The following is a 17,868-nucleotide window of genomic DNA, read 5'->3' as shown; positions in this document are numbered from 1 at the left end:
ACAATATCGGACACAAAGCAGCAAAGTCAGTGGGTGACCTGCTGGATGCTCACATTGTGGGCGTGGTCAACTTGTTTTTGAATTTTGTAGTCACTTTTTTAAGCAAGTAGATAAGGATGTGGCTATGTCAGTCTAGGAGAAAGAGAAATTATATTAGGAATTTCTGGGAAATGTGTTTTAGAAGTGATGAGTACTTGTGATGTTTTTCAGATTATTTAGGGGGGGCTTAGTGAGAAACTGCTATCGTTTGTCTGGAGTATTTTTGTTTTACTTTACCGACAGTCTCTGCCTTCCTCTCACACTAAACTCCAGCTGTAACTCATTTTCTGGTGGTCAATGAAACTATATCCAACGTTAATGGATAAAGTAATTAGGAAGAACAAACCACGCTGTTGGTTTAGTGACAAAAACATAAAAAAAACAGATCATGTCTATGACAGACACTTTGTGGCTTGTCAGCGTTGATTTGCAGCTCATCTTATAGTTTTCATGAGCAGAGGAGGTCAGTCAGGTTGTAGTTCTATGCTTTTGTAGTTCTTAGAAATATTGAAAAAAAATCACAAAAAAAAAATTAGAACGGAGATCACCCGTTTTTCTTTTTCATTTAATACGATACGCTTACACACCTTATTGCAGGTTTCTTCACGCCAACACAAACAGCCGTTGATACGGTGGCTGCAATTTTAACGGCAAGGCAAACTTGCATGTACCAGTATGTGTCCTGCTTTGATTCAGCTGCACCGACTATATTAGTCTGATCAGATCAATACAGACTATGAGTTTCTCCTCATAGTCTGTATTGATCTACAGTCCCTCCACAATCTCACATGCATTTTTGTGATAATTGTGGCAGAAAAAGCTGGAAGTTGCAGTTGTTTTTTCTAAAAGATGTAATAAAAGTTAAGTTAGAAGATTCAAAAACTGTTTGATGTGCCGCCAATCAAACTCCTGCCTTTAACTCATAGAAGTCAGACTCTCGTCTCTGAGCTTCATGGTTTTGTTCACTTGTTCCACGGTCTGACACCAGATTCTGTGGAAAGCTACACCGCTAAAGACGAACTTTAGCTGGTATTTTTGTTAGAACTGAGAGACTTTATGAGCAGAATCAGAACAAGGAAGTGAAGACTTTCACCACTTCTGATTGGTCAGACTGATGACGTGTGATTAAGCCTCCAAGAATGATTGGTGGAGACAGTTAAAGGGGCGGGACTTTTCCGAAAACAGAGCTGAAGCTGCGGCTAAATTGCGGTACCGTCATTCATATCAAAGTGTCCTTAATAGAATCAAATAAACACAAAGAAAAAAGTATTTTATGATCTTTCATATTCCTAACTACTCAGTGTTTTATCAGGGCCTGTTTAGATGAACACAGAGCTGATATCCTGGAGATGGGAAATGTTTTTAGATCAGTTAACGAGGGTAATTTCCCACGGCACACCTGACCATCTCCCACGGTACTCTAGTCAACACAGAACACAATGTGTTGTTAAAAAATCTATTGGAATAAAATAAAAAGCAGCGAGACAGTGAAAGAGGAACTGCATTAGAGCACGGGGGCCAGTGTATGTCGTTTACGCGGAGTTTATTGAGATAGCTTATTCCATGTGTGGCACCATGTAGTAGACATCATAAAGTCAGTTTAAAGACCCACTCCAAAGAAAATGGTGTTTCTGCCTTTCCTTAACAGTTTCTAGTATTTTTCTCATGTAAAAGAACTTATTTAAAGAACATTACGGTCAAAATTTCATTTTTGAGTATTTCTTTCTTCAAATTGTTGGAAATCCGAAGCAGACGAAAAAATGCAGTTGAAAAAAACTTGTAGTTTTTACGTATAAACTACAACCGGTGGGCCACAAGCTCCCTGATGCATCCACCTGCAGACAAATAGATCCATGAACGTCTTTGGTTTTTTTCATCTGAACTGGAATCTGGATCTAAACTGTACGACTGGATATTTTACCTGCTATACCTACCATTGTTGTTGTACCAATAATGTTAGATTGAGAGTTGCTGTAAGTCTAAACAAAGGGCTGATGGGAAATGAGCACCGGCTTTCTCACAGGCAAATTTCTAAGGAACTTCTGCTGCTCTACTGAAACTATTTCCTAGAAAACGTCATCAAATTTAGTCTAAAAACAGCACAATCCTAATAAAATGACCACTGAGAATGTTTTGAAAATAGAGGATTAAATTTAATTTCTGTTGCAGATTTAAAGAAAGAAGTAATAATATAAAGCACATAAAGGATAAAGGGGAAATGTGCTCGAGCATGATACCAGTTTTCTTGTCTCTGATGCTTAAAGAGAATCTTGACAAACTCCACAAACACGATACTTTTCAAACAGGAAGAGATGCCTTCTAAACGGCCTTACTCAGCAACAAACTTTTAGATTCAAAGTTCAACCAAAGATTAAACATTAAGTGAAACTGCCTATTCTACCACAGAACAGACCAATGTGAGGCTGTTTTGAATCTCATACGGACATTCTTGTGCCACCACTACTGTGTGGTGTCATCCTCTGCCTGACAAAGTGCGCTATTGTGTCTTCTGCATTTGTACCGACAAGCATCTCTATGATAATGTCAAAATAAAGCTCTGTCGCACAAAAGGTCACGGATGCTGGCTCCCACAGACCTGCCCTTACATAAAGCAGCAGTGAATTACGGTGCAAGAATGCGGTCTTTGTCTTAGACACGTCAGTGAAGAGACTTGACAGGATGCCTTACGCCTGAAACACTTATTAGGCGTGAAATTGGGTGGGAGCCCGACTCAAGGAGCATCATTCAGTCTTGGATGTCGTTTACACCATGCTGTCAGCGTCTTTCTTCAAGCCTTTCCAATGGGATTCTCGGACTGTGGTTGTGGGACTGAACACATTCTGCAGGGAAGAAAAGGCGGCAGTTGAATGGAGTGACATCAGACTTACGCCCATAAGAATGCAAAAAATGAAAGCGGGAAAAGATTTAGACGTGTGAAAAACAGTAATGGAAATAGACAGAAGGAAGTCATGGATGCAGAAATATATATCTATATATATCAAAAAGGATAGATCATAAAACATGGGACTGAAAGATTTAATTGTGAAACAAGAATTTGTGCACGAAATGGTCTTTGGCAGTTAGAGTCTGGCCTGGAGACATCTTGCATACTTGGAGGACCTTGTGAAGAGACCCAGAGCCCAGGCGCTGATGGTGGTAAAGGCCGGACGGCGCCGGAACGAAGAGCCAGGAGGAGAGCGGGGTGGAGCTGGACCGGCGAAATGTCTGGAAAGTGGATGAACAGACTTCTATGACTTAAAGGCAGGAGTTTGATCGTGATTGGGTGCAAAGAAAGTGGGCACTTTAGCTATCAGCTCAGAGTGAGGACTGATGAAGAGTGAAATGTTGAATGAAGAATCAGCAACCCAGCCCACTGGAAGATGGGGTAGATCTTCCAGATTGAAAACGGACCAGAAATTATGCTGTGGAACAACCCAACAACCTCTTCTTTGCATTCTGAATGAATGCAAATACAAATGAATGAAAAACAGCAAACATGAAATCTTTTTTGACACTTATCATCCGTGAAAATATTTGTATTTTTTGGGGGAAATTATTTGTTCAGATATGCATCTTGGATTTTTTTTTTTTGCCAAAGTATGGTGTAATAATAATGAATAAAAAATGTGTTTTCTGGGAACAGGACAGGCCTTAGTGATCCAGGGGAAACACTGTCTTTCTGAATTGTTGAATGAAAGTACCTGGAGCCAGGCCAGTTTTCCAGCCGATATGAACTATTACTGCCTGGTACTAAAGTTGATTTTTATCATGTCTGTGGTTAGATTTAATATCCATTAAATTGTCCTGATAATTCATTTTTATGTCCTTAATTTCTTTTTAAACTAATTTCAAACAATTATTCATATTTTTGAATTAGAACCTAAAATGGGCTGAAATGGGGATGCAGTCCGTAAAGTTCCCTATTCAGCTTGGCTCCAGTTCCTATAACCTATACAGTGATGTTAGTATGCTGAAATAAAGGTGTTTTTATTTGCATGTGCAAACTGTTCATGTATTTATACCAGACTTATTTCAAAAATAAAACAGCATTTTACAAATGTGAGCATAACTATAGTCAGCAGCCCATTGAAAAGTTCACAACAGTTCATGATTTCACAAGTTTCTATGTGCCTTTAGTTTTACCTTTTCTCAGTCACTTTGATCTCTCTATATATATAATTTAAACATACAAAAAGCAGCTCATCCAAGTGTTACAACTCTCCAAAATGCCAAAAACCACAAACATTTGAAACCATTGATTAGGTCAATTATGTTATGTGTGGCGTGTATCATGAGTAGATGTTACACCTGATGTAGTGCGACACCTGGCAGAAGAAATGGTCTACGACCAGTCGTCCCATATATGCGAGCCCTTAGCAAAAGCTAGTCCGCTTAGGTTTGCTACGGATTTTTCGATGGTGCGCCTAAAAAAGATCCACGGTCTCACCGGTGCACCCATTCATTCTGAGAAAAAAAAGAGAGGAAAGAAACCCACCATCCCTGCAACTTTGAAAGGCTCATTCCTATATGTGTGCAGATGCATCACACCTGAAATTAGAATGATAGTTTTTGTTTATGAGAATTTACATTTGAGTTATTCAGTTTGGGTCTCTGCGCACGTACCCGTTGCTGGCGGCAGTAGGAGAAAATAAAAAAAGGTTGTTAAAACTCTTGAACATCCGAGCTTTAGTCAGTTAGTCTGTTAGAGCTGGTAGTCTTTAGATTACCGCAACTTTTCAACCATTCACGCAATGAATGAAATGCCAGCGGATGTTGAAGCAGAGAAAAGCAGCCTTGGTGTTCCGCTGTGAGGTGTTTATGTAATTGTTTCTCAGCGGATGCATGGATGCTGCCGTGGGTTGCAGCTATGTGTTGGTGTCGTGTATCGGTGCAGAGTCAGAAAGAAAAGACGCTTTCTCTGCATCAGAATCAGCTGATTCACAGGGATTGTGTAAACTAGGGGTCCCCAAATCCAGGCCTCAAGGGCCGGTGTCCTACATGTTTCCAACCAACGTGCCATTGAAGCTCCTTATTGGTTAAACACACCTGATCCAGGTAATCAGCAGCAGATGAGGCAGGGATTCTGGAAAACCAGAAGGACACCGGCCCTCAAGGCCTGGATTTGGGGACCCCTGGTGTTAACGGCTGAGTTGTGGGCCGGAACGCAGACGCTTTATTTACATTCTCTCCTGCTAGCTTACAACCCCTCCCAACCGGAACCTTACATAACTGGAGCATCAAAAATGGCGAGCACTATCTGAGTCAGGGGTGGGCAATTATTTTAACTCGGGGGCCACATTGGGTTCTTAAATTCGATAGAAGGACCGGACCGGAGCAGATGCGTGGAGTGAGAATGATATAACATGGAATGTAGATGAAAACATTTGGATTGAAAATTATATTCTAAAACAGAATATTCTAGAGTTTTAAGTTTCAAACTTTTGTTCCCATTTTAGATCAATTTTTTATGGTGAAGCCCTTTGGTTCCTTCAAGGAGTTGTAAAGTGCTACATGAATAAAGTTTCATTCATTCATGATCATTTTAATAAAATAAATAACATTATTTATGAAATAAAACAATGACCAAATAACACTTTCTATGATTTTCAAAGAAAAATATTCAGGATAAATATACCGACACATTAAAAAGAAAAACCAATAAATAGTGGATCCTCTTCTGTCATTTTCCCGCTGAGACTTTTAGGGCTGCAGCTCCTCACGTCTCCCAGTTTGCACTAAAACTGAGCAGCTGTGTCCTGCACGTCTGTTTCTCATCCAGTAATTATGGAAAAGCTCATTTCTACGTCTTACACTGCAGCTAAGCTTATATCTGTGTTACCTTTTCACCAGAACAGAGTTCCCTAGTTTACTGCAGGAGTTACGTTCTAAAAATAACCGTGATCGGTGAAATCCACGGAGTCTGATTCCAGACGTTTATGGCAGTAAAACTCCTCACTGCCTAAACACACTTTTCTCACACAGACATGAACTTTTTTAAACTTTTCTCTTGTTTAAATTCTCAAACCTTCCTAGAAATAAAGTCCAGGATCTTAGAATGAAAACAAATATCTGATTGATCACAGATTTCTGATCTGAAGAGCTCCGCGTTTCTGTACAGGAAACACGGAAGAGATTGATTGACAGGGTGTCAAGCCAATCAGGACACAGAACAGGGTGCTCATGCCTGTAAAGCAGCATGGTCGCTCTAAAAGAACGAGCTAAACCGGGAAAGATGAACTGCGATGTAGAAAGGAAAGACTGTCTTCTGTTCTATCTGACAGAGAGTTTTAGGGTTTCAGGTTGGAGCACAGACTGCAGAAGGGGGGAAGAAAATGTCACGTCTTGATCGTGTGGCCAGATAAAAAAACCCAAAAACATGGGTCTCTGGTATTGTTCAGTGGGCCGGACCGAACATGTAGGCGGGCCGGATCCAGCTCTCGGGCCGCAGTTTGGCCACCCCTGATCTGAGATAATGAACTGTACAGTTTTGATCCAGATTCCAGCTCAGACGAATCTATTTGTCTGGAAGTGGATGCAAACATTTGTGATCATTTGTGATAGTCTGAAGAAGTATTCTGTTACTGTAATTTTTGAACTTGCTATACTAGTAATTAAGCAAACTTCAGGTGTACAGCTTTTGCTTCTGTCTAGGATGGGAAAGTGTTGCCCTTTTTATTTGTCTGTAAATGTATTTTGGAGTCCATGGATGCTGCACTTTGGCACCAGAAGCCCCCATAACCGCACACACTCCAGCCTCCCTTAGTAACAATAAAACCCTAATCTCATTTCGGCCTCTTATGAAAGAATATTCAGTTGGAAGCTCCAGTTACAGCAGAGCTCCTGGGTTATACCCAAACATGGAGCGTCTAGAAAACACTGGACAAACACGGAGCAGGAGTTTTCCTTTTTTTTTTGCTTTGATATTTCATGATACTCCACTAAGACATTTACAGTTAAAGCGACAGGAGCGTGACAGGAACGGAGGACTCGCTGGGTTAGATCACGTTAAAAGTTGACCTAACACAAAGATATGTAAGACGCGGTCACATGAGAAGATCAAAGAGAAAGAAGTAATTTTAAGGGGAAGGAAGAGCTTCCTCACATCAACATTCCTGCCTCATGCCTGAATAAGGAAAAGGAGTCGGTCATTATATGAGTCCGCTAACACACACATTTTTCTTCCTCTGTCCCTTCATCAGGGTTAGCGGAGCTCATTCAGCTACTTCCATCTGTCCAGACTTTAGAGGGGAATTCTGAAAACTTTAAGGATGTCTGTGGGTCTTTGGTCTGTTCGGTTTAAGGTGGGACGGCTGTTAGAAGCCTTTGACTAAAACTCAAAGTCAGTGCCAGTGAGAGAACTGCGGGTAAAATCTCAGGTCAACACGTGTTCAAGCTGCTTGTTTCTTTCCCTCTGGTGTCTGGAACCGGTCGTCCTTTAAGGCCAAAGCCAACGACGGAACTTCTACATTTGAATGAACTCAGAAAAGCGCCACTTTTCAGTCCCATGAATTTGTTCACAATGAAAATTATGCTTTTTTTCACAAAATAATACCCATTGATTGACTTAGTACTAAGCCTTAGACAGAACTGTAACTATGGCTACATACAGGGAGTCTGCTGTGGGGGAAGATAACTGTCAAAAAGAATCTTAGGCATGGAGATGAAGTTGTGCACAACGTAATACTTTAGGCACAACTCTGCAGAATATGAATGCAACATTTGGTTTTGCGTTTTAACATGTCTTTTTCAGTACAACTTTCCTTTATCTGAAATATGAAATTCACCCTAATTTACTGTGACTTTATCACTAGTTCCTTCTTTTTCTGACTCAAAATACCTTTTACTTGTAATAAATTGTTAATATTTAAAAAGTTAAAGTTGCCAATAGAGAAAGAGGACTATTGTCTAATCAGGGTTTATGATGTCATGGAGGTTTCAAAATGGCACCAATTGTCAACAAACACATGTGAGTGATCAGAAAATGCACCATCATCGAAATGTTGTTGGTTAGTTCAACACTACATCTTTCTAAAATTGAATCCATTTTTCAAAATTCAGCACTCTGTGGTGAAAACCTGTTAGCTACGTGAAATGAACAGAATCAAAGCAGAAAAAGGCAGCAGGGAGACCCCAAACGCTTAGAATGTCTGCTGGACAGACAAACATGTCTGTAATTGATTCAAACTTCCTTTGAAATCTATTTTCAACACGGATGTTAAACGGGAAGGTAGACAGTTGTCAAATGTGTGTTCAGTGATTGATCATCGCTGAGTCTTTGTTTCAACTGTTAGTGTTTTACAACAGTGCAAGTTATTATTTAAACTTACAAAAGCATGTACATTTATTGTAAAGACTGAGTCAGAAGGAGAGTCTTAATGAACCTATATCCTGCTTTTCTTAGGCCTTTCAGAATTAGCTATATCCATATAATTTACTTTTTTTTTATCCCACAATGGGGAGATTGTTCTCCGCATTTGGCCCATCCCCTGGGGGGGGGGGGGGGGGGGGGGGGGGCGGTGGGCTGCGGCTGGCCGCGCTGGGGGGCGACGGCTGGTTGGGGAGAGTGGGGATTAATCCTCCAGCCCTTCAGTTATTAGACGACCTGCTCTACCGCCTGAGCTATATATATATATATCAGTTCTTCTCTCCCGTTTTGGAGGAATTAACACTATGATATGCTTAAAAGCTTGATTTTACTTTAACAGTGGATTTGCTGTTGTGTCAACATGTTGTTCAACTGAATTAACTCCAACAAAACGGACTAATGTAAAGTTTATTACCTCTAAAAATATTTCCAGAGGCTTTTTTGGTGCAGTTGTAACAGATATAAAAGTTACACGTACTGCATTCAATTTTTTATTTAAAGTAAAACACCATAAAGTAGGGGTGTAACAATTCATTAATGAAGCGATTCCTATTCCTAGAATCCAACCACATCCATCTGTCTAAGGCGGAATCAAATAAAATATTGTTTCAAAATGAGATTAATTGATAATTGAATAGATATCGGAAAATACCAGATGGATTGACACATGTCAGGTTTATATAACATAAAAAAGACCAAGTTCATCGCAGCCGACAACACACGTGATGACAGCAAAAATGGATCGGTCCATCATTCCAGTCCAATGTGTGAAACACTTTGAATTTAGCAAAGACATGTGACCAACCAGTGTGCTAGAATGTTCTAAGAATGTTCCCTTTGGATTCTTTGGATCTGGAAAAACCTGAACTTTTGGAAACTAACGTGAATAGATTGGACATTCATTCTTGTTTACATGTTTGTTTGGACACACATTTCATTTAGACTTGATTATCTTGAAGAAATCCAAGAATCTAGAAAACTGTTCAGTAACATTTCCATCTCTCTGGGTCTCACTGGTTGAGGTTTTGGCTAACCAGCAACCACAAATATTGACTGGAATTGTTAAAATGAATCATTAAACCCCTACTATAAAGACATTGAAGTCCTGTTTAGATGATGTCGACTCTCCATCAGGAATAATACCTGCCTTTTAGCTAAATTAATTTTGGCAAGTAACAAAGACTATTATTGTTTTTTATATATTGTATATACACATTTTAAAAAGATTAACACTAAAGCTATGGTAGAAATCTCTGAATTCACATGTTTTGTTTGGTTTTTAGTTAGGTTCCATGCGTCCATTTTCTTACCGGCCTACATCCCTTACGGGGTCACTGGGCCGCCAGAGTCTAACCCGGCTACTGTTGGGCAAAGGTACTGCTCAGGTCACCAGCCTGCTGTAGGCGCACGCTATCACCCCGAGTGGCAGTTTAGAGTAATCAATCGATGACAGAAGGAAACCAGGGTGCCCAAAGGAAACCCACACATGCACAGGGTTGGCGCTCACTGCTGCACCGAGCAGCCTGGGGTTTTTTTTTGCTTACATGACCTTCTTCCCTCCAGATCCACGGGCCTTGGTGTTTGTAGTGCAAGTGCTTTGTAGATGACGGTGATGAAGTGACTCCTCTTAGTGCAGATCTTTGTCTTAAGAGGATGCATTTCTCACTAAAGATCCTCTCCAGATTAACAATGGGAGTGACTGTGTGTCAGTAATTGCCTTGAAAAGAATGCTGTGTGTCATATTTAAGCATCTTGCAGGAAAAAACACAGTTTAACCAAAGGTTGTGTCTGAAATAAAACAAAGCAATAGCAACCTGGAAAAGTACAGATTGTTTATTTTTGGGAGAAAGGGCTTCCTTTTAACCACAATAGCGTTATTTACGTGCAGTTTGCTGAAGGCCTCTGCTATGGCCTCCAGCTGTTGCTGTAAAACATCTGTCTGGTGATGAATTGACTCAGTGCAGGTTTGAACTCAGCTGTCAGTTTTTTCAGCTTAACGTTGACAGAATGCCTCTGTGGCCTTTCATTTGTTAACTTGCAGATAACCGGCTGCAAGTTAAAACAAATAAACATTTAGGCGAAACATAAAGGGGGCGAGAACCTCTTTATGTTCCCGACAAGTAACGGCAGCTGCCAGGAAAACGTCGTTCAACTGCTCTGACGCTCAGAAAGGGCTGAATGTCACACGAACAATCATGCATACCTCTGTAACCTGTTATTAACTTTTTAAACCAAACCAATTTAAACTTCGAAATAAAAGACTGTAAATCACAACCAGTTTTTTATCTACTGACAGAAGGCTTGTTCTAGTTTGTATTCTACCTTAAATGAGTACTCTTACCCAACTTTATCAAAATATAATGCTTGAACATTATTATTATGTACTTTAATGTCAGTCAACCACAACCTACTGCAAGAGTGGAACCCAAATCCAACTTACCGCAGGCCACATGGGAAAAAAACACTCTGTTCCATAGTGTGACAAAGGCACTGTCACATAGGAAATCCACTTCAAGTCCTAACACATGTCCAAACGGAAAACAAACAGGCCAGATGTAAAAATACAACTACCGTAATAAAAACCATAAAAGAAGCACACAACTCCGTTACCAAACATGCTACAAACATGCAGCAGCTGAAGAGAAAAAAACCTAACCATTTAAATAAACCGAAAAGACGGAAACACAATATGTATTCTGAAACAGCCTCTGTGTTTATTTTTAAAGTAGATTTGACATTTTATAGGGTGGAGTTATGGTTATTAAGGGTGATTATTTTGGCGTTTTCCAGTCAAAGATCAAATTTCTTTCCTCCGACTGTGGCCTACATTAAAAAAAATCACTCAAATCTACATGATGCTCATGGACTCGTGCAGAGACACGGAACAAAAATGTATTGGACATGTTCCTTCGCACGCTCCTGGAATTCCTTGAAACCCTTTGATGAGGTTTCCTCACCTGAAACGCCTCTCCAGTCTGAAAGTGGTTCTTGTTCTGGGTTAGCTTCCATTCCTTTCATTTAGCATTTTAACTGTTCTGGGGTGTCAGGGGATTCAGTGGAGATGCTGCTGTGAACGTTGGGTGTGATGTCGTGAAAATTGTTGTTCTACTTGTTAAAAAACTGCTTTAGGTGCTTAGAATGCTCGTGTGAGTTGGTTTTATCCCAAATCCTCCCATCACTGCCTCCCTTCCTCCTCCTATTCTGGCTGTTAGCTCAACGTTCCTTCAATTTGAAGCTTATCTGTCTATCTAGCACATCAGAGAATGTTTACTGCAAATCCAAACAAGGAAGATTTTAACAACAATTATAAATTTAAACGAGAGGCTCCTAATCTGGATTACTGAATAATGGGATTTAATTTCATTCTAAGGATGGTTAAGACATTTTTTTTCTTCATTTGTCAGGTTAAAAGCAGCTGGTCCGTCCAGCTGTGGCGTATAAGCTTCAGACTCTGCAATCACGCTCTCTATTGTTTCATTTGTCTTTTGTTTTAGCTATAAAGACTACAGGGAGCCCCCCTGGTCTTCAGATGCGTACCAGCTCTCCAAACAATACTGGAGCGTCCTGGCGGCCAGACTGGCCTTCGTCATTTTGTTCCAGGTATGGACTTCCTCATTGTGTTTGTGGACGGCACGTTTTTTGTTGTTGTTGTTTTTGCTGTTGTGCATGTTTAAAGCTGAACAGAGCTCTGGCTTGTGGATGAGTGTGGACGGTCATTCCAGTCAGTGTGAATCATTCTGATCAGAAATATTACAAAGAGTCCAGCTGTTCGGTTCGCGCCTCCATCACACGTGTCGACCAAATGTCCTCCTAACTGTAACCGCTGCTCTAATGTGTCTGTGGCAGATTGTTGCAGATGTGCATATTTATTTTGATCACGTAAAAGGACACAAAAAGACTTTTTATGAGCCATTACCTGCAGCATGTCTGTAGGGAAAAATGTTCACGAACATTTTTCATTGGGTGGTCTACGATGTCAAATTTTGAGCGGTCCACCTGCGTGCAACACACAGGTTTGCCCATTTTTCACCCGCAGGGGCAGTCATGACAAATGCATAAGATGAATGTCAGATTTGTCGTCCAATGATCGAAGGGTCGCCGATCGATCCCAGCTTCCCCCAGTCAACTGTCAAGGCACTTTCTTTATTTAGTTCCCAGCAGTGTCATTCAGAATCACGGTGAATCTGAGTGATTTCTATGCAACAGGATTTGTGAAAGCACAAGTTTACTTAAAGGAAGCACACAGAATTCGCTTTTTATTTCAAAAATCTACCAGCCTATTACAGCCACAGATCTTGCCATTTCTTGTTGCCATGCTTGATCATGAGTGTTTGTCTCATTTCCTCAGAATTTGGTGATGTTCCTTGGCCTCATCGTGGCTTGGGTGATCCCTGACGTTCCCAAAACCATCGTTGAGCAGCTCAAGCGAGAGAAGAAGCTGCTAGTAAACCTGTTTCTACAGGAAGAGAAGGAGAAATTCCAGCTCATTCAGAGCCTCTTCACCAAGGATTCCATCCTCCAGTCCAACAGCCAACCGTCCAACCCATCCCAGGGCTTACCCATCCTGGGCCGCTACAGTACTCTGCCCTCAGGCCCCGCGGCTGGAGACGGTGGAGGGGGGGGTCCCAGGGCCAGGTGTAGGGCCGCGAGCTTCAGCCAGTTCAGCGGGAAGACTTGTTCATCGCCCAAGAACGAAAATGCAAGCTCAAGACAAACGGCAGTGTGACATGCACCGCGTTTCTTTGACAGGTTGGGGTGCTTCACCCAGGCCTCTGGGCTGTAACCGGAGCGGCTCGGTCCGCGTCATTACCCGTGTCGATGTTTCCTGGTGTGTGTGGCAACAGTAGAGAGTGAATCGTCAGCGCCCATCTCAGAACAGTAACATTTGTAATCGCTGGTTTCCGTGCGGGTCAAGCTGCGACGTTCGCCCCGGCTGAATGGGTGCGTGGCTGTAATGTCCCCTCACACGACTGTTCGCCTGGAAAAGTGTTGTCATTTTTACTTTTTGGTAAAAAGTAATTACTTAGAGAGGCACTGAAGCTTCATAGCGTAGAAAAGCAATAATAATTACCGCATTAGGCAGCACAACTGAACATTACAACAACTTTAAGGAGCTATGAAATGAAGCACACAACATCATGAGCAGACTAATAAGGCTTAGTGGCATTAAGGCTGTCTGGTTTGTATTTTCCTGCTTTATGCTCTTCATGTGTTTTTTCGTTTACTGATTTTGTAGCTTTTACAGGAGTCTGTTTTCTTTCGTCACTTTGATTCAGGAATCACGTCAAACCTTTTCTAGTCTGCGCTCCAAGCGTGTTGTGACTGAAGACAGCGCTGCTGGTACGGATGGACTAAACATGCCAACGTGGCACACCGTTAGGCCACACCTTCACGCCGAAGATGCAGTTTTCAAAAATAACCAAACCTTTTCTAGAGCCATGTGGACGTTCACAGCTGTTGGCTGACCTTAGAAGGAAGGAAACGAACACTTACTACTGACCCAACACAATGGGAACAGTGCAAACACAGTTAGATGAGCATGACCTCATTGTCTTCTTTTATAAAATAAACCCTAATATATAGTTTGAACCTCACTCATAAGAACGGGTTCTCCTGCCTGAAACGTCAACATGCTGTTGGGTTCCATTGATGATCCAGAAAAACACGTCAGGCTGCTGTTCCCCTTTGGTTAAATCAGATTACAATATTATGTTTAATAATCAAACCTTTTGGACACTGGGCTGAAAAACTACTCTTCTCTAAACAGTTTTGAAAGATAAACATCAAACAAATTTAGTAGACTGTGGTGCATTGAGACCCACTCTGATGAAAATCATGTTTTTAACATGTTCTTGTGGCATTTTTCTCACATTGAAAGACATATATGAAGAAAAAAAAAGATTTCTGAGTATTTCTTTATCCAAATCGTAGTGAATCGGAAACTAACGCAAAAAACCCCCAGAAACTATGTCCCAGAAAACGACGCAAGTGTTTGGATTTAGGCTAAAAACGACATATTCAAAATAGATCAAAAGACGATAGAAGTGGGACTTTAATAACGTGAAAAACAACTATTAAAGAAATTATCGGCGTCTTTTTGTATCAAATACAAGAGTTAGGAAAAAGGAAAAGTGGGTCATGAGTTTTTTTAGATGCGTGACAATAAGACGTATCTAATCTGGAAGCTGGAAGTACCAAATGTTGTCGATTCTCAGATGGTCACTGTAGGCAGTTTACAGAAGAAAAAAAATTTCTCCATTGACTTCAATGTTAGAACGTCCGACTTTTCAGCAAAAATAAACGTTTGTACAGCCAGGTTACATGTTTCCGACAGCTGTAGGCAGTGTGGGTTGAGTTGTTTTTAATTTTTTTAAATCAAATGCTCTGATTCTATTAGAACTCCAATTGATGCATGATTAAGGGTGTGTCTTTTAAACCTGGAGTAGATAGTCCCTTGATTGGACTAAAAGTAACTCTACTTCACTTTGTCCTCCTTAAAAGTTTAACGTTAAATGGAATTTCTTTTCTTGTCAAACCAAGATAATTACTAAAAGCTTTGTTTTACTTTTCAAGCTAGTTTGAACGTCTTCAAAAGGGTTTCTTAATTGGCTAAAGGTGTCTTTGTCTGTACTGCGTTGAGAAACCCTGGCCTGCTTTCTAAAAGGCAATATTGGCTTTAATGTAACCAGAATTCCTTGCAGATTCTCTTCAAGAACTGCAACACGTCAATACTCAAAAGAGCACTGCTTTTCTAAAACTCTTTAAACCAATGAATCTTGATAAAAAAAATTAATTTCCAACTGTAAGGTTGGTGGTTCAATATCCGGCTTTGGATGTTTCTTTGTAGTGTCTTTGGGAAATGACTTCATTGTTGCTCTTTTATAACCTGTTTTAGGTAAACTAGGACCAAATGTGGTAATAAAAAAGACTCTACAGACAGGGAAGTTGCAGTTTGCAGCTTTTGTTGTTAAGGCTAGAACTCTGCTAAAAGAAATACCTCCAACTTTTTGAATTTTAAATTCTTAAACTACAAAGTGCCCAAGTTCTCAAGCAAACAGGTTTTTTAAAATCAAACTCCACCCATATTCTCACTGCACTTCATCTTTGATCGTGCTTGTGTCTTGAAACGTGTGGGTCATGGTCGGCGCCGTTGTTTGTGTCTCGCTCAGAAAGGTGTCCTTCTGCATGATCACACCTTTATAGGACGAAACGGGAGCCATTTTGAAGATCTTATGTAGAAGTTGTTAACGTGCCGACATGCTGTAAACCTTCTTTTCTGTTTCTGATGCCTTGTAATCGTTTTTATTTTCTAACATCTGTGTGCTCAGCTAGAACTCAATCACAGACTGTTAACTTCAAATGTATTAAGAACTGACTTAAGGAAATTGTGACAAAGAAATATTTGTTATACAAGCTTCTGTTGTTCATGCTTACCTTAAGAAAGTGTACACATTCTTAAATACAGAACTATTCCATGACTGACAAGCTCATTTTTTGGCGTGTTGCCTATTATGTTTGGATTGTGTGTGTGTGTATCTGTTTGTATGTACCTGTCCGTATCGACATTTGGCCTGATCCACACAACATAAAGGTCAAGTTTACACTTTGCGTTACACCTGACTTACACAGGTCTGTCTGTGGTGCGTCTCACTTGCGTTGCATGGGGAGTCCGTCTCATGACCGTCAGTTAGTTTACATTATCTGCGTTTGTGTCTTCACCCCCCCCCCTCGGCTATTAGTGGAGAGCTTCGGCCTGCCACCCCTGTTTCCAGTAGTTCATCCCATTTGTGGCAGCCTGTGAATGTGGCTGCTTTGTCAACTGATAAGATTCTTTTTCATTGTCAATTTGTGTTAAAAATTACAATTTTGTGTTATGACTGTAGAAATTGGAAAAGATTATATTTACCATCAAGATTCAAAACTTAAGCAATCAGGCCATATGTATACGTATGTATGTGTGTATGCATGTATGTATGTATGTGTGTATGTATGTACGTGTACATACATATGTACATACATACGCACATACGTTTATATATATATATATATATATATATATATATATATATATATATATATATATATATATATATATATATATATATATTAACTGTAAAAATACCAGGGACTCAGAGAAGAACTGGAGAAAGCCTGGAAAGTGAAGGTGACAGTGGTGCCTGTGATAATTGGTGAACTCGGGGCAGTAACCCCCAAGCTGGAGGAGTGGCTACAACAGATACCTGGAAAGACCACAGACATGGAACAGCTAAGCTCTGTACCATTTTTGGTAAATTACTGTACTTCAAAATAGACCTACAAAGGTGGGTCATTGATTGCAAACAAGATATGCTAATTTGCTCAACAAAAAAGGGAATTTTCTTAAGAAAATTCATTCAAGCACATGTTGCAAAAATTAGTAAACCCCAGTCATAGTCTTAGAAGAAAAGCCAAACTTAAGACTACAAAATTGTAATTAACAGGCACTCAATCACAGGTGAGTCTAATGATTCATTCAAGAGGTGTCCAGCACACAGGTGACTAGAAAAGGGCATTGATTAACAAAGAAAGTCCTTTACCATTTCATGCTGTCAGCAATGGCTCCCCATGGAAAAGAAACCTCACATATTATGAGAAAATAAATAATTGCTTTTGACAAAAAAGGTGAGGGCTACAAAAAGATCAGCAAATATTTTAATATCATAAAATATTATAATATTCAAATGTTTTCCTACCAGGTAAGTCTGGATTTTCATTGTCAGCACAGTAAACTTTAGTTTCGATGGTAAAGTGCACGGGACCTCAAGACGCTACTGACCTGAGAAGGGTTTTCATTTTGTAAACTCGTGAATTAAAGCCTAAAACATGGTCCACAACAGCTGGCTCCTCCTCATGCTGGTCACCAGTCTGGATTTATACAGCATTTGAATATGATCAAAGCCCACAGCCCTTTATAGTCATAGTCCCAGTGAGTCATGCACACACTGATGACTGTGATGCATCTGTAACCTGGAGGAAACATAGGGCCCTAGGGGTGCCTGGTATTAAAAAGTGCCTCTTTTTTTTCTTGTTTTGTAAAAACAATAATACATTTCTTTCATTTGGTGCTTAGCTTAAATAAAATCAAACCTGTCGAAAATGTTGCTCATCTTCCCTTCAGGGGTCATCACAGTGAATCCGCCTGCACTGATTCACACAAGTGGTTTGGCAGAAATTTTAATGCCAGACGCCCTTCCTGACACAATCCTGTATTTAAGCTGGGCAAGGGACTGTTACAGGGAGACCCAGACCTAGGACCCCTTGTGGCTACGTAGTGGGGCAATATAGCGTGAAGGGTAAAGCCTCTAGCATACAAAGAATGGAAAACATTTTCATCAACAATTGGTCAAGCTATCCTCGAGAGTTTCATGGACTGGGTTTCCATGGCCGAGCAGCTGCATCCGAACGTCGGATGCAGTGGTGTAAAG

General features: G+C 40.4%; 1 protein-coding gene across 4 annotated transcripts in view; it reads left to right on the top strand.

Annotated features, from left to right (window-relative positions):
- The window catches only part of LOC101173596 (anoctamin-1), a 200,054-nt gene extending 184,171 nt beyond the window's left edge, over positions 1–15,883 (top strand). For all 4 annotated transcript variants that reach the window (XM_020714026.2, XM_020714025.2, XM_020714024.2 and 1 more), the window contains 2 exons: positions 11,899–12,004; positions 12,753–15,883. In XM_020714026.2, the coding sequence (XP_020569685.1) occupies positions 11,899–12,004; positions 12,753–13,130 (484 nt within the window). In that variant the 3' untranslated portion in view covers positions 13,131–15,883. The remainder of the gene's footprint in view (positions 1–11,898; positions 12,005–12,752) is intronic.
- The last annotated feature ends 1,985 nt before the right edge of the window (positions 15,884–17,868 follow it).

Source organism: Oryzias latipes, chromosome 23 (assembly GCF_002234675.1).
Source record: "Oryzias latipes chromosome 23, ASM223467v1".
NCBI classification, from domain to species: Eukaryota; Metazoa; Chordata; class Actinopteri; order Beloniformes; family Adrianichthyidae; genus Oryzias; species Oryzias latipes.
Note: the sequence above shows the minus strand (reverse complement) of the source record. Positions and strands in the feature narration are given on the sequence as shown.